This window comes from Garra rufa, chromosome 11 (genome assembly GCF_049309525.1).
Source record: "Garra rufa chromosome 11, GarRuf1.0, whole genome shotgun sequence".
In the NCBI taxonomy this organism is placed as follows: domain Eukaryota; kingdom Metazoa; phylum Chordata; class Actinopteri; order Cypriniformes; family Cyprinidae; genus Garra; species Garra rufa.
This window is the reverse complement of record NC_133371.1, coordinates 13,848,546-13,861,321: the sequence shown is the minus strand read 5'-3', so window position 1 is coordinate 13,861,321 and position 12,776 is coordinate 13,848,546. Positions and strand designations below refer to the sequence as shown.

Below are 12,776 nucleotides of genomic sequence, written 5' to 3'. Positions count from 1 at the left end.
CACCCTTTATGTTTGAAACGTTATTTCTCTGTCTGTTTCTTTTATAATAGCGTTCATTAAGTGCATACGTTTATAAGATGCATTGATGCACAGGAACAGAGCTCAACTCGAGTGATATTTATTTCTTTCAGATTTGGTTGCCATACAAGGTGTAACTGCACTCAAAATTGCAATTCCTATGAAAAATGTTCTTGATCATTGCAATGAGTTACTAGTTCCATTTTAGATCTTACAGCAACATTAACAATGTGAACACAAAGCAAAATAGGTTGAAATCAAAGGGCAAAAAAATCATAGCCAAACAATAAGGGACAATTCTGTAGATAAACCGGCAGCCTTAAGGTGAATATTGTGCTTGTTTAATGATGTGACCATCACATTATTTAAATATACAGAATGTATTGTCCATAGTATAAATATATTGCTTTTTGGATTGTCTATATTAAGAATCTAACAAATATACCCATTTTATTTAAACATTTTACTTTTTTGGCAAACCACACAAGTAGGAACAATACCATTAAAATTGCATTTATAAAAGGCAATTATAATTATATAAATCCAAAATACACTCTTAGTCTATTGTAAGCAATCTATTTTATAAAATGTCTATTTTCACAGTAGCAGCAGTATATTGGCAAACCTTTGTTCAGAAAAGGTTTACAATTTTTCAATTCTGGCCAACATTTTTAAAATATTCTATATTCACTCATACTCAAGAGTCACCACTCAAAGTCTCAGCAGCAGGTGATGGTAAATATCTCATTGTTTCTCGTTTCTGAGACTTTACCACTCAATACTGCAATGAGTGACATACAAAAATCAAAATAAGAATACAAATTTTAGACATTTAAGTAGTTGTTGGCTAACATTATAGATTTTAAAACATGGTTCCATGTTGTATCATAAAACAGCTGCTCAATACAGCCTCTGTTTACTAACAAAAAATCAATTGACTCACAGAATCTCTCTAAAACTGCAACTCATATTAAAATAGGGTGAATTATTTAAACGTGTGCTATAGATCTTATTGCGAACTATTCATCCATGCATTTTTTTTTTCAAAATAGTTTGACTGTAATAAAATGTCACAACTGGATCTTTAGCTGAAATATCAGACTCATTTAGTCCGCATGAACTCCACCCGTTTCTTGCAATCCTCAGCAAGCTTGCTTTCAGATCCACCTCCATCCAATCAATATCACAATCCACAACAAGTGGCGTGTTACGTTTTAATATGTCGAGCCCCTGCTCTCAGGAACGAAAACAAAAAGAGAAAGAGCAGGGTCTCGTAACATGGCAATATTAAAAAAGCTATTTAGCTACTTGAATGTGAAGCAGCACTATTATATCTGTGATCCGTAAGCACAATAATTACACCTAATACTAGCTCTCATTAAGAAGATTCTTCCTCTCAAGCCTCAGTTGTTTTTTAATTCTCTATAATTTGCGCAATATGCAACCTTGTCCACTTCCTATGAAAATATCAGTTCCTTTTAAAAAATCTATTTTATTTTAGTTCTCTAAAAAAGTGAATGAAAAGATGCAAAAACAGATTCTTTTTATGTGGTGAAATGTTAGGGAAAGTGCTCTCAACTCCATTCAGAGCCAAGGTTATTACTCTCTTGGCGCTTCCTCCTTCAGAGCAAGACCAAGAATCTAACCTTCTCTGCCCCGTTAGGGCATTGAGGAGTTATATTGAAGCCTACAATGCCCCATGGAAGTAAGAGCCCATTCGATTAGAGGCGTTGCGTCATCCTGGGCGTTGTTTAGCCATGTGTCCTGCATTTAGAATTAGCCACCCTGGTGCTAGGGCTAGTATTAGTCGTCCCTCTAGCATAGCATGGTGGGATTGTACTGGTTCCCCAAAGCATCTTAAGCAGACACAGTACAAGTTAAGTATCAATAAGGAACGTACTCAGTTACTAACGTAACCTTGGTTCCCTGAGATACGGGAATGAGTACTGCGTTGCTAGCCATGCTATATAGCCGCACGACTAAGATGAAGTAACCTAAGATCCTACAGTGAAATGCCCGCTTACATAGCCAGATAGCAGCTCCATTGCCAAGTCATTGGTTCGTTTTTTTATTCACTGCACAAACAAATGTCCGTGCAGTTACACTGCATTATTGAAAAATACTTCAGTCTCGGAAAAAAAGGAGTTTTCCCAAAGCGTCTTAAGCAGATGCAGTACTCATTCCCATATCTCAGGGAACCGAGAATACGTTAGTAACAGAGTACGTTTTTGCCATCAGGATCAGACAACATGGATTACGCAGCTGTATGTTACCCTCTCCTCATTAAATCTAATGGAAATCAAGAAGCACCAGGTACAAAGAGCAGCTTCATTCATGCCACCAGCACCCCGTGCACTTTCCTGGAATGTGTGGATGTACCCAACATTTATTAAGGGTATGAATACATGTTCATGTTCAGACCTGAAAGAAATTAAAGTTTTTAGCTCACCTCGGTCAAAAGAACAGTGCTCTTCTGGGTATGCATGTTTTCTGCTACATACAGAACACTTACAGAAAACATCTAAGATTTTCCTGGAAATAGATGTATCAAAGGTAAAAAAAAAAGGACCTCCAGGCTCTGCTGGTTAGGGTTGTCCACGTGAGACAAGCTCCTGACATTTAAACAAAGCTTTTGATGATAAGAACGAGTCCTCTTAGAAGTGTTCCTGAGTGCAGTTCTGCATCCATGGTACTTACTGTGCCTATGGCCACAGGACAAAGAAAATAACCAAAAAATCTAGACTGAAAAAAGAAAACAAAGGATTAATTAAGCCAATATCCATGCCAAGCATTGTACATAGTGTATGCACCCTTTATCTGTCCATTAGAAGTTTGAGACCCCTTTCAATGTTCATCCTGTGACCAACACGTGTGACACCCAAGTCTACAAGGTCTTCTCTTTGGAGGTTGGGAAGGTGGGTGCCCTCAATTTCATTGTCCAAGAAGGCCTTCTTGTGTTCCTGCAAGTTGAGGCTTTCAAGCCAATCAGCTACATCGTGCTTGGTCCAGAGTAGAACAGGTTTGTCAGCAAAAGGCTTGTCGGCAGCAGCCTGAAACAGTGTGAGAGGGGACGCTGATCGACTGCTAACTGAGCTGAGGCTGTTGCATTGCTCTGCATTCACAATGGGTGGAGATGGCAGGCTAAACACATCTGTTAATGTAGGGGAGGATGCAGAGCCTGGCAGAGAACAGCTATGACCAGATTCAGGAGGAGGTGAGGCTGGACTGGAAGCCTGAGGGGGTAAGTGGTTCTGTGTTATTGAGGGAACAGTGTTGCTGCGTTTGGTACCTGAGGCTGGGGCTGTCCACTCTCTGAGAACACACACATACAGAAATAGTCAGATGCAAAATAGGTTGTGGGGCTCATTGTGTCTCATTAAAACGACAACAACATCATCCAACAATAACGGTCACTATGTCAATACATGTATCTCAAAAAGATACTACTGCACTGTCAAGTCAAAGGGAATGAATAGATCACTCAATTAAGTCCATTGCTGAGCCATTTTTATATCATTACAAATACAAGGACATTTGTCTGAACAGAAATTTTTGTCTCAGAATGTGCTCCCAGATCTTCTGAATTATGAGTGTCCAACTTTTTTATCTTGTTAGTCTGTCTCAAATTTAATGAGGTAAACATATGGAGAGTTGGCAACCAAGACATACTTTTCAATTTCTGGGCAAACATATAATGAGATATTATGAGATAAAATGACAGAAGGACTGCATGCTGGAATTTTCTCAGTATTCTAAATTCCCCAATTCATATATTATTACAGAGGTCATGACTCTAACAACACTCTCAACAATGTATCTTGTTATATCTCAATTTCATTAAAGCAGGATTGTCCATTCCTGCTCCTGGAGAGACACCTTCTATTCAGCTCCAGACCTAATCAAACACTTGATTAAACAGCTAATCAAGGTGTTCTGGGTTTCTTTAAAATTACAAGCAGGTGTGTTCTTGAGCATAGTGGGAACTGAAGTCTGCAGTAAGGTTAGTTATCCCTAGAATATAAGATTACTTTATAGCTGGAACATTTGGGTAGGTTTTAGTTCTAGTCCACAAGTTAACTGTTTCTTTAGACAGCCTGTATATAGTGAGACACTGTCCTAATTCTTACCACTTTTTATCTCATTAGATTTTGTGTGTGTGTGGGGGGGAATATTTATTTTTCAATAAGTGGGACATGGGAAAGACTAGGTTGTTATTGTGCTGCTCACCTTGATCCAATGTTTTTGGATCTTGCGGGTGGCGACCCTCCCTGTTTTGGAAATTTGTCCTTGCTCATCTGCTGAAGTTTAGAGCTAAGCTCATTGATCACATTGGCTTTAGGATCTGCATTGGGTAATAGGGGGTTTGGAAGCTCATGGGGGTCCCACAGTTTAGTGCCTCGCTGAGCAAGCTTTTTGCGAAGTTCAAATTGTGCTCCACAACCCAGGGGTGGGGGAGGGGCTGGTGGTGGCTGTCCGAAGGATTCTATGCTCTCATGTATCAAAGGATCCCTGTAAAGTGCATTGCTTTTGTTGATTATAGGCTTCATTTTTGGCTTTGGTGGAACAGGTGGTCGGTCCATCGAAAATGTCTGCCCGTCTGCATAGGCTATACATGTATCATCAATTCCCTCTGATGAAAGAGTAGAGATACTGGACACTGTGGAAATTGTACTGTTGGCCTCAAAGTGAGGGTCCCCACTGTTCCGACTGTCAGCTTCCTCAATGCCTGAGTCTGTGACAGGCTCAAACATTTCTGGAGGTGGTGGAGGGTAGGTGTGAGGAGTCATGCAGTTTACAAGCCCTGAAAGACACTTGGACTCTACACTGTCAGTTGTAGAAGCGCGTGAATGATAAACAGGCATAGGTCCTATTGTTACATTATTCTTTTTCTGTTTAAGAATCTCTGCTACCTGGTCCTCAGGCACATCAATACTGTTGGCAAACTCCATGGGCGGGGGCAAGGGTTCAGCTATGTCAAACTCCTCATCAATATCTACTGAGGTCACTGGGGGAGGGGGAATGCTACAGGGAAACTTGACAGGCTCCTCCACAGAGATGACAGAGGTGACAATGCTCCGTGTATGAGGTGGCTGAGAGTTGAGGGCTGTAAGTTTGACATTGGAATCAATCAGTGCACTGTCCATTCCTGGGGAATCTTCTTGTTCTAATCTATCAGACTGACTATTTACTTGTGGCTTGGTCTTATCTTGTGTGTGGACCATGAGGAGCCCTGCTGACTTCTGTTGTGACGTGTTATTGATGTCCTTCGACTGCTCAGATAGATTACTTTCCTTTGCCTTTTCTTTTTCGTGATTGCACTCTTTTGCGTATCTAAACAAATTTCCACAATCTTTTGGCTGACCCACTCCAGCTGTGGCAAAGCTGGCTTCAATACTGGACCGTAGTTTGGTGTCTATGAAGAGTGGCTGATTGAGGTTTGCTTTGTGAGGTTCTCCTTTAGGTGGAGGAAGAGGGGGTTTCACTTGCTCCTTCAGAGCTCTGTTACTAGCAGCTAGACCCATAGCTAAGGGCGAACAAATATCACGAGACTTTCCTGATATTTGGTTTTGGAAATTTCCATCATTGAGACTGATGGGACTGTCTGTATTGGGGTAGCTCCCAGTGCGTGTTGTGAGGGGCTCAGTTGTTGAAATGGTAAACTCGGTCATGTTGCTTCTACTTCCAATTTGCTGGACCTCTACTAAAGAAGCCGGTGGAGCCATAAGCTTTTGAAAACTCTTATCACTGGCAAACATGCCTTCATCTATGGACATAGACTGGCGTAAACGAGGAGTAGGGATAAATGTATCCTCATCTCCGAGATCCATCGACAGGAAGGCTGGGGAGTTCCTCCGTGCTTCAAGTCGCTTCTCACGGTCACGTACTGCTCCTGCAATAGCAGCTGCAAAAGGGTTGTTCACAATGAAACTGTCTTCTGGTCGTAGTTGGCCTGGCTGCTCGGAGGTGGTAGTCTCAATTTCCATGCTACTTCCTCGACTGCTTTTGCCACTACTGCTAGTTGAAGGCTCTTTGACAATAATAGTTGGTATTGGGATTGAGCAGGTTTTCTCAGGGCTATCCTCAACATTTGGCTGCTTTATCAATATACCCTTCCTACGAGCTGGTTTTGGTGGGATATACAAAGTTTTGCCAACTATGTCTGAATATGGGTTCTCTGGCACATGGCCCCTGTTATGGGAACACATGTTTTGCTGGGCAACCAAAGGAGTTTGACAGTCATATTGTTCAAAGTTTTGCCGATGGTACCCTACCAGGTCTCTGTCTATAGTGTGGCATCTGCCTGTTGAGTTCTGTGTGTAAATGGGCTGGTTGGGTACATATCCTTGTGCCATAGGAGTACTGAGGTTGTAAGGTGGTGATGGAGGAGAGACACCTGGAGGTGGGGGAATATCCTCAGATGTGTCAGGCATAGAGAGACTTCTGGTGAACTTAAGCAGTGGAGGTATAAGGAACTTCTTTTCTTCTCCTGCAATTCCTTGGGGAAAAAAGCACGCAGCATGTTTAGACCTCATTAAGTTGCTTAGCTTTGTTTTTTTCAGTCACATCCTCATATCTTTAGTTGCAAGGAAATATTTACCAATTGACTTTTGTCTTCTCATGGCGCTTTTTGGCACACGGACATAACTTCCATGGGATCTTCCAGGAACACTAGGGGGAACTACAGCAACTCCTGGCCTTTCAGCTGTGGATGGCTTTAGAACAGATTTACTGATCAGACCTCAATTTGCAAATAGACAAAGACAGTTTTATATAGAATGCACCATAGATATAATCTAAAACTGGTGCTCACATTTAAGCAACTTACATTAAAATCCATGGGTGTGGCCAAAAAGCGACTTGAGGGGCGGGGCTTGATCGTGGCAACTTTGTCCAAAGAAGCTTTTTCATGTACAGACTTCTGTGGCTGCGCAGCCTCTTCCACTTTATCTGCAAAAGGCAGTAATGTCTGAGGGGCAGGAGTAAAAAAATTCCATTCGATCTCTAACACAGGCATCCATTCTCTACAACAATTTGGCAATTAACCATAGGGATACAGCATAAAGGAAAATAGTATGCTTGCATTGTAGTGAACAACAAACAATAAACGTTTTCACAGCCATGGACAGCAGCATGACTGAATCCAACTAATCATCAGGACAAAGAAAAAAGTTAACTACAAGAAAACAAACACTTATTTTTCACAATTCACTAAAACAAACCTCTAATAAACCATATTAAAATAAGAAATATGGACAACAAAGAATTTAGGAACAATTTTTTTTTGTTTGTTTTTTTTTAATTCAATGTGAAATAACGCAAAGACAGTAAATAGACAATTCCATATTGCATTGTCCTGTGTGCAGTAAACATAAAGTGAGCAGTGCAGGATGAATCACGAATGAATAACTCATGATTGGGTTGTTTTAAAATGTATAATCCAATACATATTAAGCTAAATCAATAGTGGCATAATGTTGATTATCACATTATAACACATGACATCCTTATCATATTTTTACCTATTATATAGGGTTTAGAATAACTGAACTGTCATGTGTCAAACATTTATCTAATATATATATATATAAAAGGGCTGGATTATGGGAATTATGGGGGTGAAAACGAGCAGAAGTATAAACCAGCCTTTAGGAATTGATCAAATCACATGTAAATCACTAACCGCAATAAAAGCAATGGGAAAAGTGGTGCTTGACTTAACAAACACTACTCAAGAAAAGAGAGAAATTAGCAGTGATTTATCAGATATAACTCACCTAATTCTTCTAGTTCAGACGTCATGGACTTGGATCGCATTGAGAGTGCAGTTGTTGGGGCTCTCTTGGGTGGAGGAGGTGCTACAACAACACAAAATGTGTCTGTCAGTATACCACTGCCACATCAGCTCACTCACATCTGCAGTGAGGGGAGTGTTGTGATATTATCATCTTGTTTCCTGTCATTTATTCTGTATATAATTTATATTAGGTTATTAAGTTGAGCGTTTAGTCATAGTCATGATTTACTAATGAATAAACAACACTATATCAAAATATGGAGTGCTGACCCGACACAAAATAAGTAAATAACATTAAAATAAACTGCAATGTAAATTTTATTATTTGCAGGCCTAATAAGAATCTCAAAACAGTCTGTTTCCATCCATCATTTGTCCTGACTACACATGTGCAATTAGTACCTTTTTTACGGGTTTTGTCGTCTTGTTCGAGACTCCTGCTCACCGTCACCACTTTAAGGATGAGTCGGCTTCCTCCATGTTTAATCATGTTTACGACCTGCCGGTGTCCCATCTTCACCACATTTTGATGGTTGACCTGTACCAGAAATCACACTGTTCAGGATGTTACTGGTCAATAAAGCAACAATGATTACATATGTCAGCGCTGCTTAAAGTGGAAGGATTTGATAAGGTGAATGGAAGATGTTCTCTACTGCAGCTACAGGTCCAAAATGAGGCAAAAACGGTTTGTGTTTACTTTCTTAATGCATGTTCCTGGTCTTGTGAATTATTTACTGCATGTGTTATTCCAGTGGAACTGTTATTCCTGCAGCTGTACGTATGAACACTCACACTGATTGGAGAAAATTTTAGCAATTACGACATCCGTATTTTAAAATCCAAGCAAATTAACCAACAGGGTTCTGGATGAATCAGGATCATTTCAAACCAAAGGCTACTTTGGTTTAACTTGTGTATGTATATTACATGTAGGCCATGATAACATATGGTTATTTGACCTGATTTCTAAATGCTTTCCTAGATCGACCTACATTTGTATTACAGTTTCAACCCTATGGCTATTAAATATGCCTGCAAGTATAAGTTGAAATACAAGAATATATATTTTTAAAAAAAGTTGAAATACATAATGTGATTTAAACATGATGACAGTCAAAAAGCAGCCAAATTTGTGATTTGTTATTATTGAAATCATTTGTCAGGAGGTTTCTGAGGACACCAAATGCATTAAGAGTTGTTGTTATTGTTGTGTGTGTGTGTGTGTGTGTGTGTGTGTGTGTGTGTTTTATAAACATTGTCAACTCTTAATTCATCAGAATTATCATGAATGTAAAAAAACTGAAATAATTAAATGGAACAAGAACCAGAATCTGCACATTTCTTTTGATACCCATCCTTACAGCGAAGCAGAAGAAAGCTAATTGATTTATGTAACAGTGTACAGTACTTACCTCAATGAGAAAATCCCCCGTGCGGAGCCCCATCTGCCAGGCAACACCTCCCTCATCCACAGACTCCAGGTACTGCAGTGCAGGGAACGCAGGAGTCGGTATGAACTCCTCGATGGGTGTGTCTGCTGTTGGAGTCAAAAAACAATAGAGCCTTCTATTATGATGCCAACTTGATATGACATATGATTTATTTCTGTTGCATGCTCTCAACTACTCTCAAAGTACAATCTGGGTCCAAATTAAGCCTCTTGACAAAAGCAAACTACATTACCAAGGACACCATGAAAGGTAAGCTTTATAGGATTGTGTTTACTGAAATATAAAAGCCTCTGCATGAATTTTTACTGAATATATTTTACTGAAATATAAAAGCCTCTGCATGAAATTTTTATGTGCGAGTGTGTAGATTTCATTGAGTTGTTCCTTGCCTTTGGCAGAGACACACCAGCTCACTGAAACGACTACACAAACCAACAGTGACAACTGACAGTTCCCATAAATCAGCCTGCAATGAGCAGAAAGAGAGGCTGTGCTGGAAGATCCTACTGCTTTACAGTGTAGTGTATACATACTGTGAAAATAATATGAATGTGCCATACAGATTACAGTGCACACTATAAAAACACGTTCCACTTTATCTTTCATGATTAGACGTTGCTGTTGTATGTTTGGTCATGAGTGCACCTTTGACCTCAGTGACCTATGATTACATTTATCTTTATAAGAATCCTACAGGCACCCCTGATAGTATAGAATGTTTAGATGGCTTAAATTGTTCTAAATGTTCCAATCTGAATGTGTTACGTAAATCTTTTTTTACTATCTGACAGATTAAATACTCATTGTCAATCTAACAATCCTTATGAAAAGAAGTACACATCTATCATTTTAAAATGTCTGAAATAATATACTTTAGAATTGATTATATCAAGTTTGAACTGAATGTAATGTTTTCAGTAAATCTTTATATGTAATATCATAATTACTTCTATTGCCTTTGAAATATGGTTACTGATGTATGTCCTGGTAAACATTTATGTTAAACAAAAATATACTTTTATCTCATTTCTGTTGAAACTTGTATGTCATGTATTTAAATATATTTGTAATTACACATCAACAATTTATTACATTTAAAATATATTAACTCCAATAATATAAATATAATCTCCAATAACACTAGTTATGCAGTTACAGTACTTTAAATGTGCTTTAAGTTACTCAACACATCAAATTAAGTGTACTTCTTTAAAGCAACAACAAAAGTTGATTAAAACATTAAACATACAATTTAAAAAGTACTTTAAAAGTAAAAAAATAATAATAATTTGACATTTTTACAAAGTGCACTTCTTAAAAGTCTACTGAACTATTTAAGAAACAGTCATAAAAATGTATATTTTATTTAATTAATTTTACATTGTTTTTTAAAAACAAAAATATACTCTATAAATAAATATACTCAATAAAATTAAGTGCACTTTTTGCAGAAGATACTACATAAACTAACATCATTTCTAGTCTGAATGCGTGTGTATTCGTCATAATGACATCTTTATTACTCATGACTGACAACCTTAACGTGCATTAATATCACCACGTGGTGAGTGTTTGATAATTAAGATATGTCTTACCTTTAGCTCCTCGCAGCACAAACCCGAAGCCTTCATTCTCCTGCTTCTGTAAAACCACCGTTTTCTGCTCGGTCACACAGTCACTGTGGAGGAAATGACGCGCGTTATTCAAGCCCTTCATCATCATCATCCTCCTCATCCTCACCGCCGCGCGGCTCATCATGACAGATCATCGATATCGATCACTCTTTGTCTTTCGTGCTGAATGACGATGATCTGACAGAAAGAGGGCACTCAGCGCGAGACTGCGATCAAAAACGCGCTCGTCTCTCCATCATTAACGCAGGAGTCCGAACGCAGCACATAAACTCACGAGTCTCCGGACGCGCGTTTAGATGCTCCATACATAGTCTCAAAAACTCAACGCTCGCAGCTTGAGACACGATGCAAAGACTAAAGACGTCTGATGCATGAGTCACAGACGCGCGTCATTTATCCGTCGAGGCTCTTCAGCTCATCTGCGTTTACATAACGCGCGCGCGAGTGTGCAGCAGGTGCCTTAGACACATTTGTGTTTAAATACACAACTTAAGTATATCAGCGGAAAGCATATTATCTTGTCGTTTATACCCAAATATTAAATATTCTTGGTAGTCGGCTAGAAGTCTACTGATTCTTGCAAACGTCGCTTCTCCAAACAAACTGCCATGTGTTCAAGTTACTACAATGGATATTTGTATACACTTCATATACAGGAAGGATGCGTTGTGACATAACAGGTCATTCTTTGTAAAAACGAACTTAAAACTTAAGTTTCAGAAGGTGTTGTCCTTTGCTGTTTTACTGATGGGAACAAATAGTTTCAATATGGACAAAACTGTAAAAAAAACGAATGGACAAAACTTCCTGAATGCTTCCTTTAGCTTGCTTAGTTAGGTCTGTATCATCGATTTAATGCACTGACACCATTGGATGAGAACACAACTTAAAAACTTTTTAGAGCTGCTTTACAGCAGATTATGAATATAATTCATTAGTTGTTGTTTATTTCTGTTTATTATTGTGAAGATGTTTAGAAACAATCTCTGTAGTGCTATAAAAGTAAAGGTGACTTGACGGTTCTCTGAGAAGAACCTCTGTATGCTTTCAATCAGATCTGGTTTAGGTCTTACCTGTCAATGCTGTCATAGGAACCAACAGTGAAATGTCTAAAGAGTTTTTTCCTGTCGCTACGCTCCATTCTGCTCTCTGGTGAACAAATGACAACATTATACCAAATCAGATTGCTTAAACATTCAAAATCATCTTATGATAAAGAGCATCTGCAAGGAGTTGAAGGAATGTGACATTAATAGTGTCAATCCGATAATCTCTTTTAACTTTACAGATGAAGATTAAACATCACAATAAATTCATCCTAAGGATGAGATTGTCGAGAACGGTATAAGTCAGACACATCCTAATGATGGCCCAACACAGACATTCTTGAGATTCTTACTTGGTCTCTCTTTGTCAGGTTTGACAGGAATCTCTTCCAAACACCTGGCAGGGAACCAGCCCACCTGCCCTCGACAGCTACCCTCCCAGTAACCGCCTTCACCAACACTCAGAACTGGACAAGAAACAAGACACATGACAACTGAAGGAAGGGACAATGGACAACTGAAATGGAACAAAGCAATATTCACAGCCGTGTTTAGATTTATCATGTGAGGAGAGTTTCCATCCTGCATTTATGATCCAGTGAGATTTGACTGTACTGACCTCTGACTCTTTCATTCTTGTGGAGGGTGATTTCTCCGCCAGCTTGAGGTTGGTATGAGCGAACGACGACAAAATGACGGCCAGGAACAGCGCTGTACAGCTTCCTCCTGGAGCTCTGGCCCCATGGCCTGCCATTGGCACTGTAAATGGTTAATAAAACATTAAAATATATGACACAGCGACAGCTGTATTACTGTCTTTTAAGTCATG

General features: G+C 39.1%; 1 protein-coding gene across 1 annotated transcript in view; it reads right to left on the bottom strand.

Annotated features, from left to right (window-relative positions):
• Positions 1–16: 16 nt before the first annotated feature.
• The window catches only part of shank2a (SH3 and multiple ankyrin repeat domains 2a), a 73,097-nt gene continuing 60,337 nt past the window's right edge, over positions 17–12,776 (bottom strand). Inside the window, exons 11-21 of the mRNA XM_073849940.1 lie at positions 12,567–12,706; positions 11,975–12,050; positions 11,073–11,078; positions 10,863–10,945; positions 9,229–9,353; positions 8,216–8,351; positions 7,794–7,874; positions 6,845–6,966; positions 6,617–6,731; positions 4,246–6,514; positions 17–3,330 (exon numbers count right to left, since the gene is read on the bottom strand). Of these exons, the coding sequence (XP_073706041.1) occupies positions 2,832–3,330; positions 4,246–6,514; positions 6,617–6,731; positions 6,845–6,966; positions 7,794–7,874; positions 8,216–8,351; positions 9,229–9,353; positions 10,863–10,945; positions 11,073–11,078; positions 11,975–12,050; positions 12,567–12,706 (3,652 nt within the window). The 3' untranslated portion in view covers positions 17–2,831. The remainder of the gene's footprint in view (positions 3,331–4,245; positions 6,515–6,616; positions 6,732–6,844; positions 6,967–7,793; positions 7,875–8,215; positions 8,352–9,228; positions 9,354–10,862; positions 10,946–11,072; positions 11,079–11,974; positions 12,051–12,566; positions 12,707–12,776) is intronic.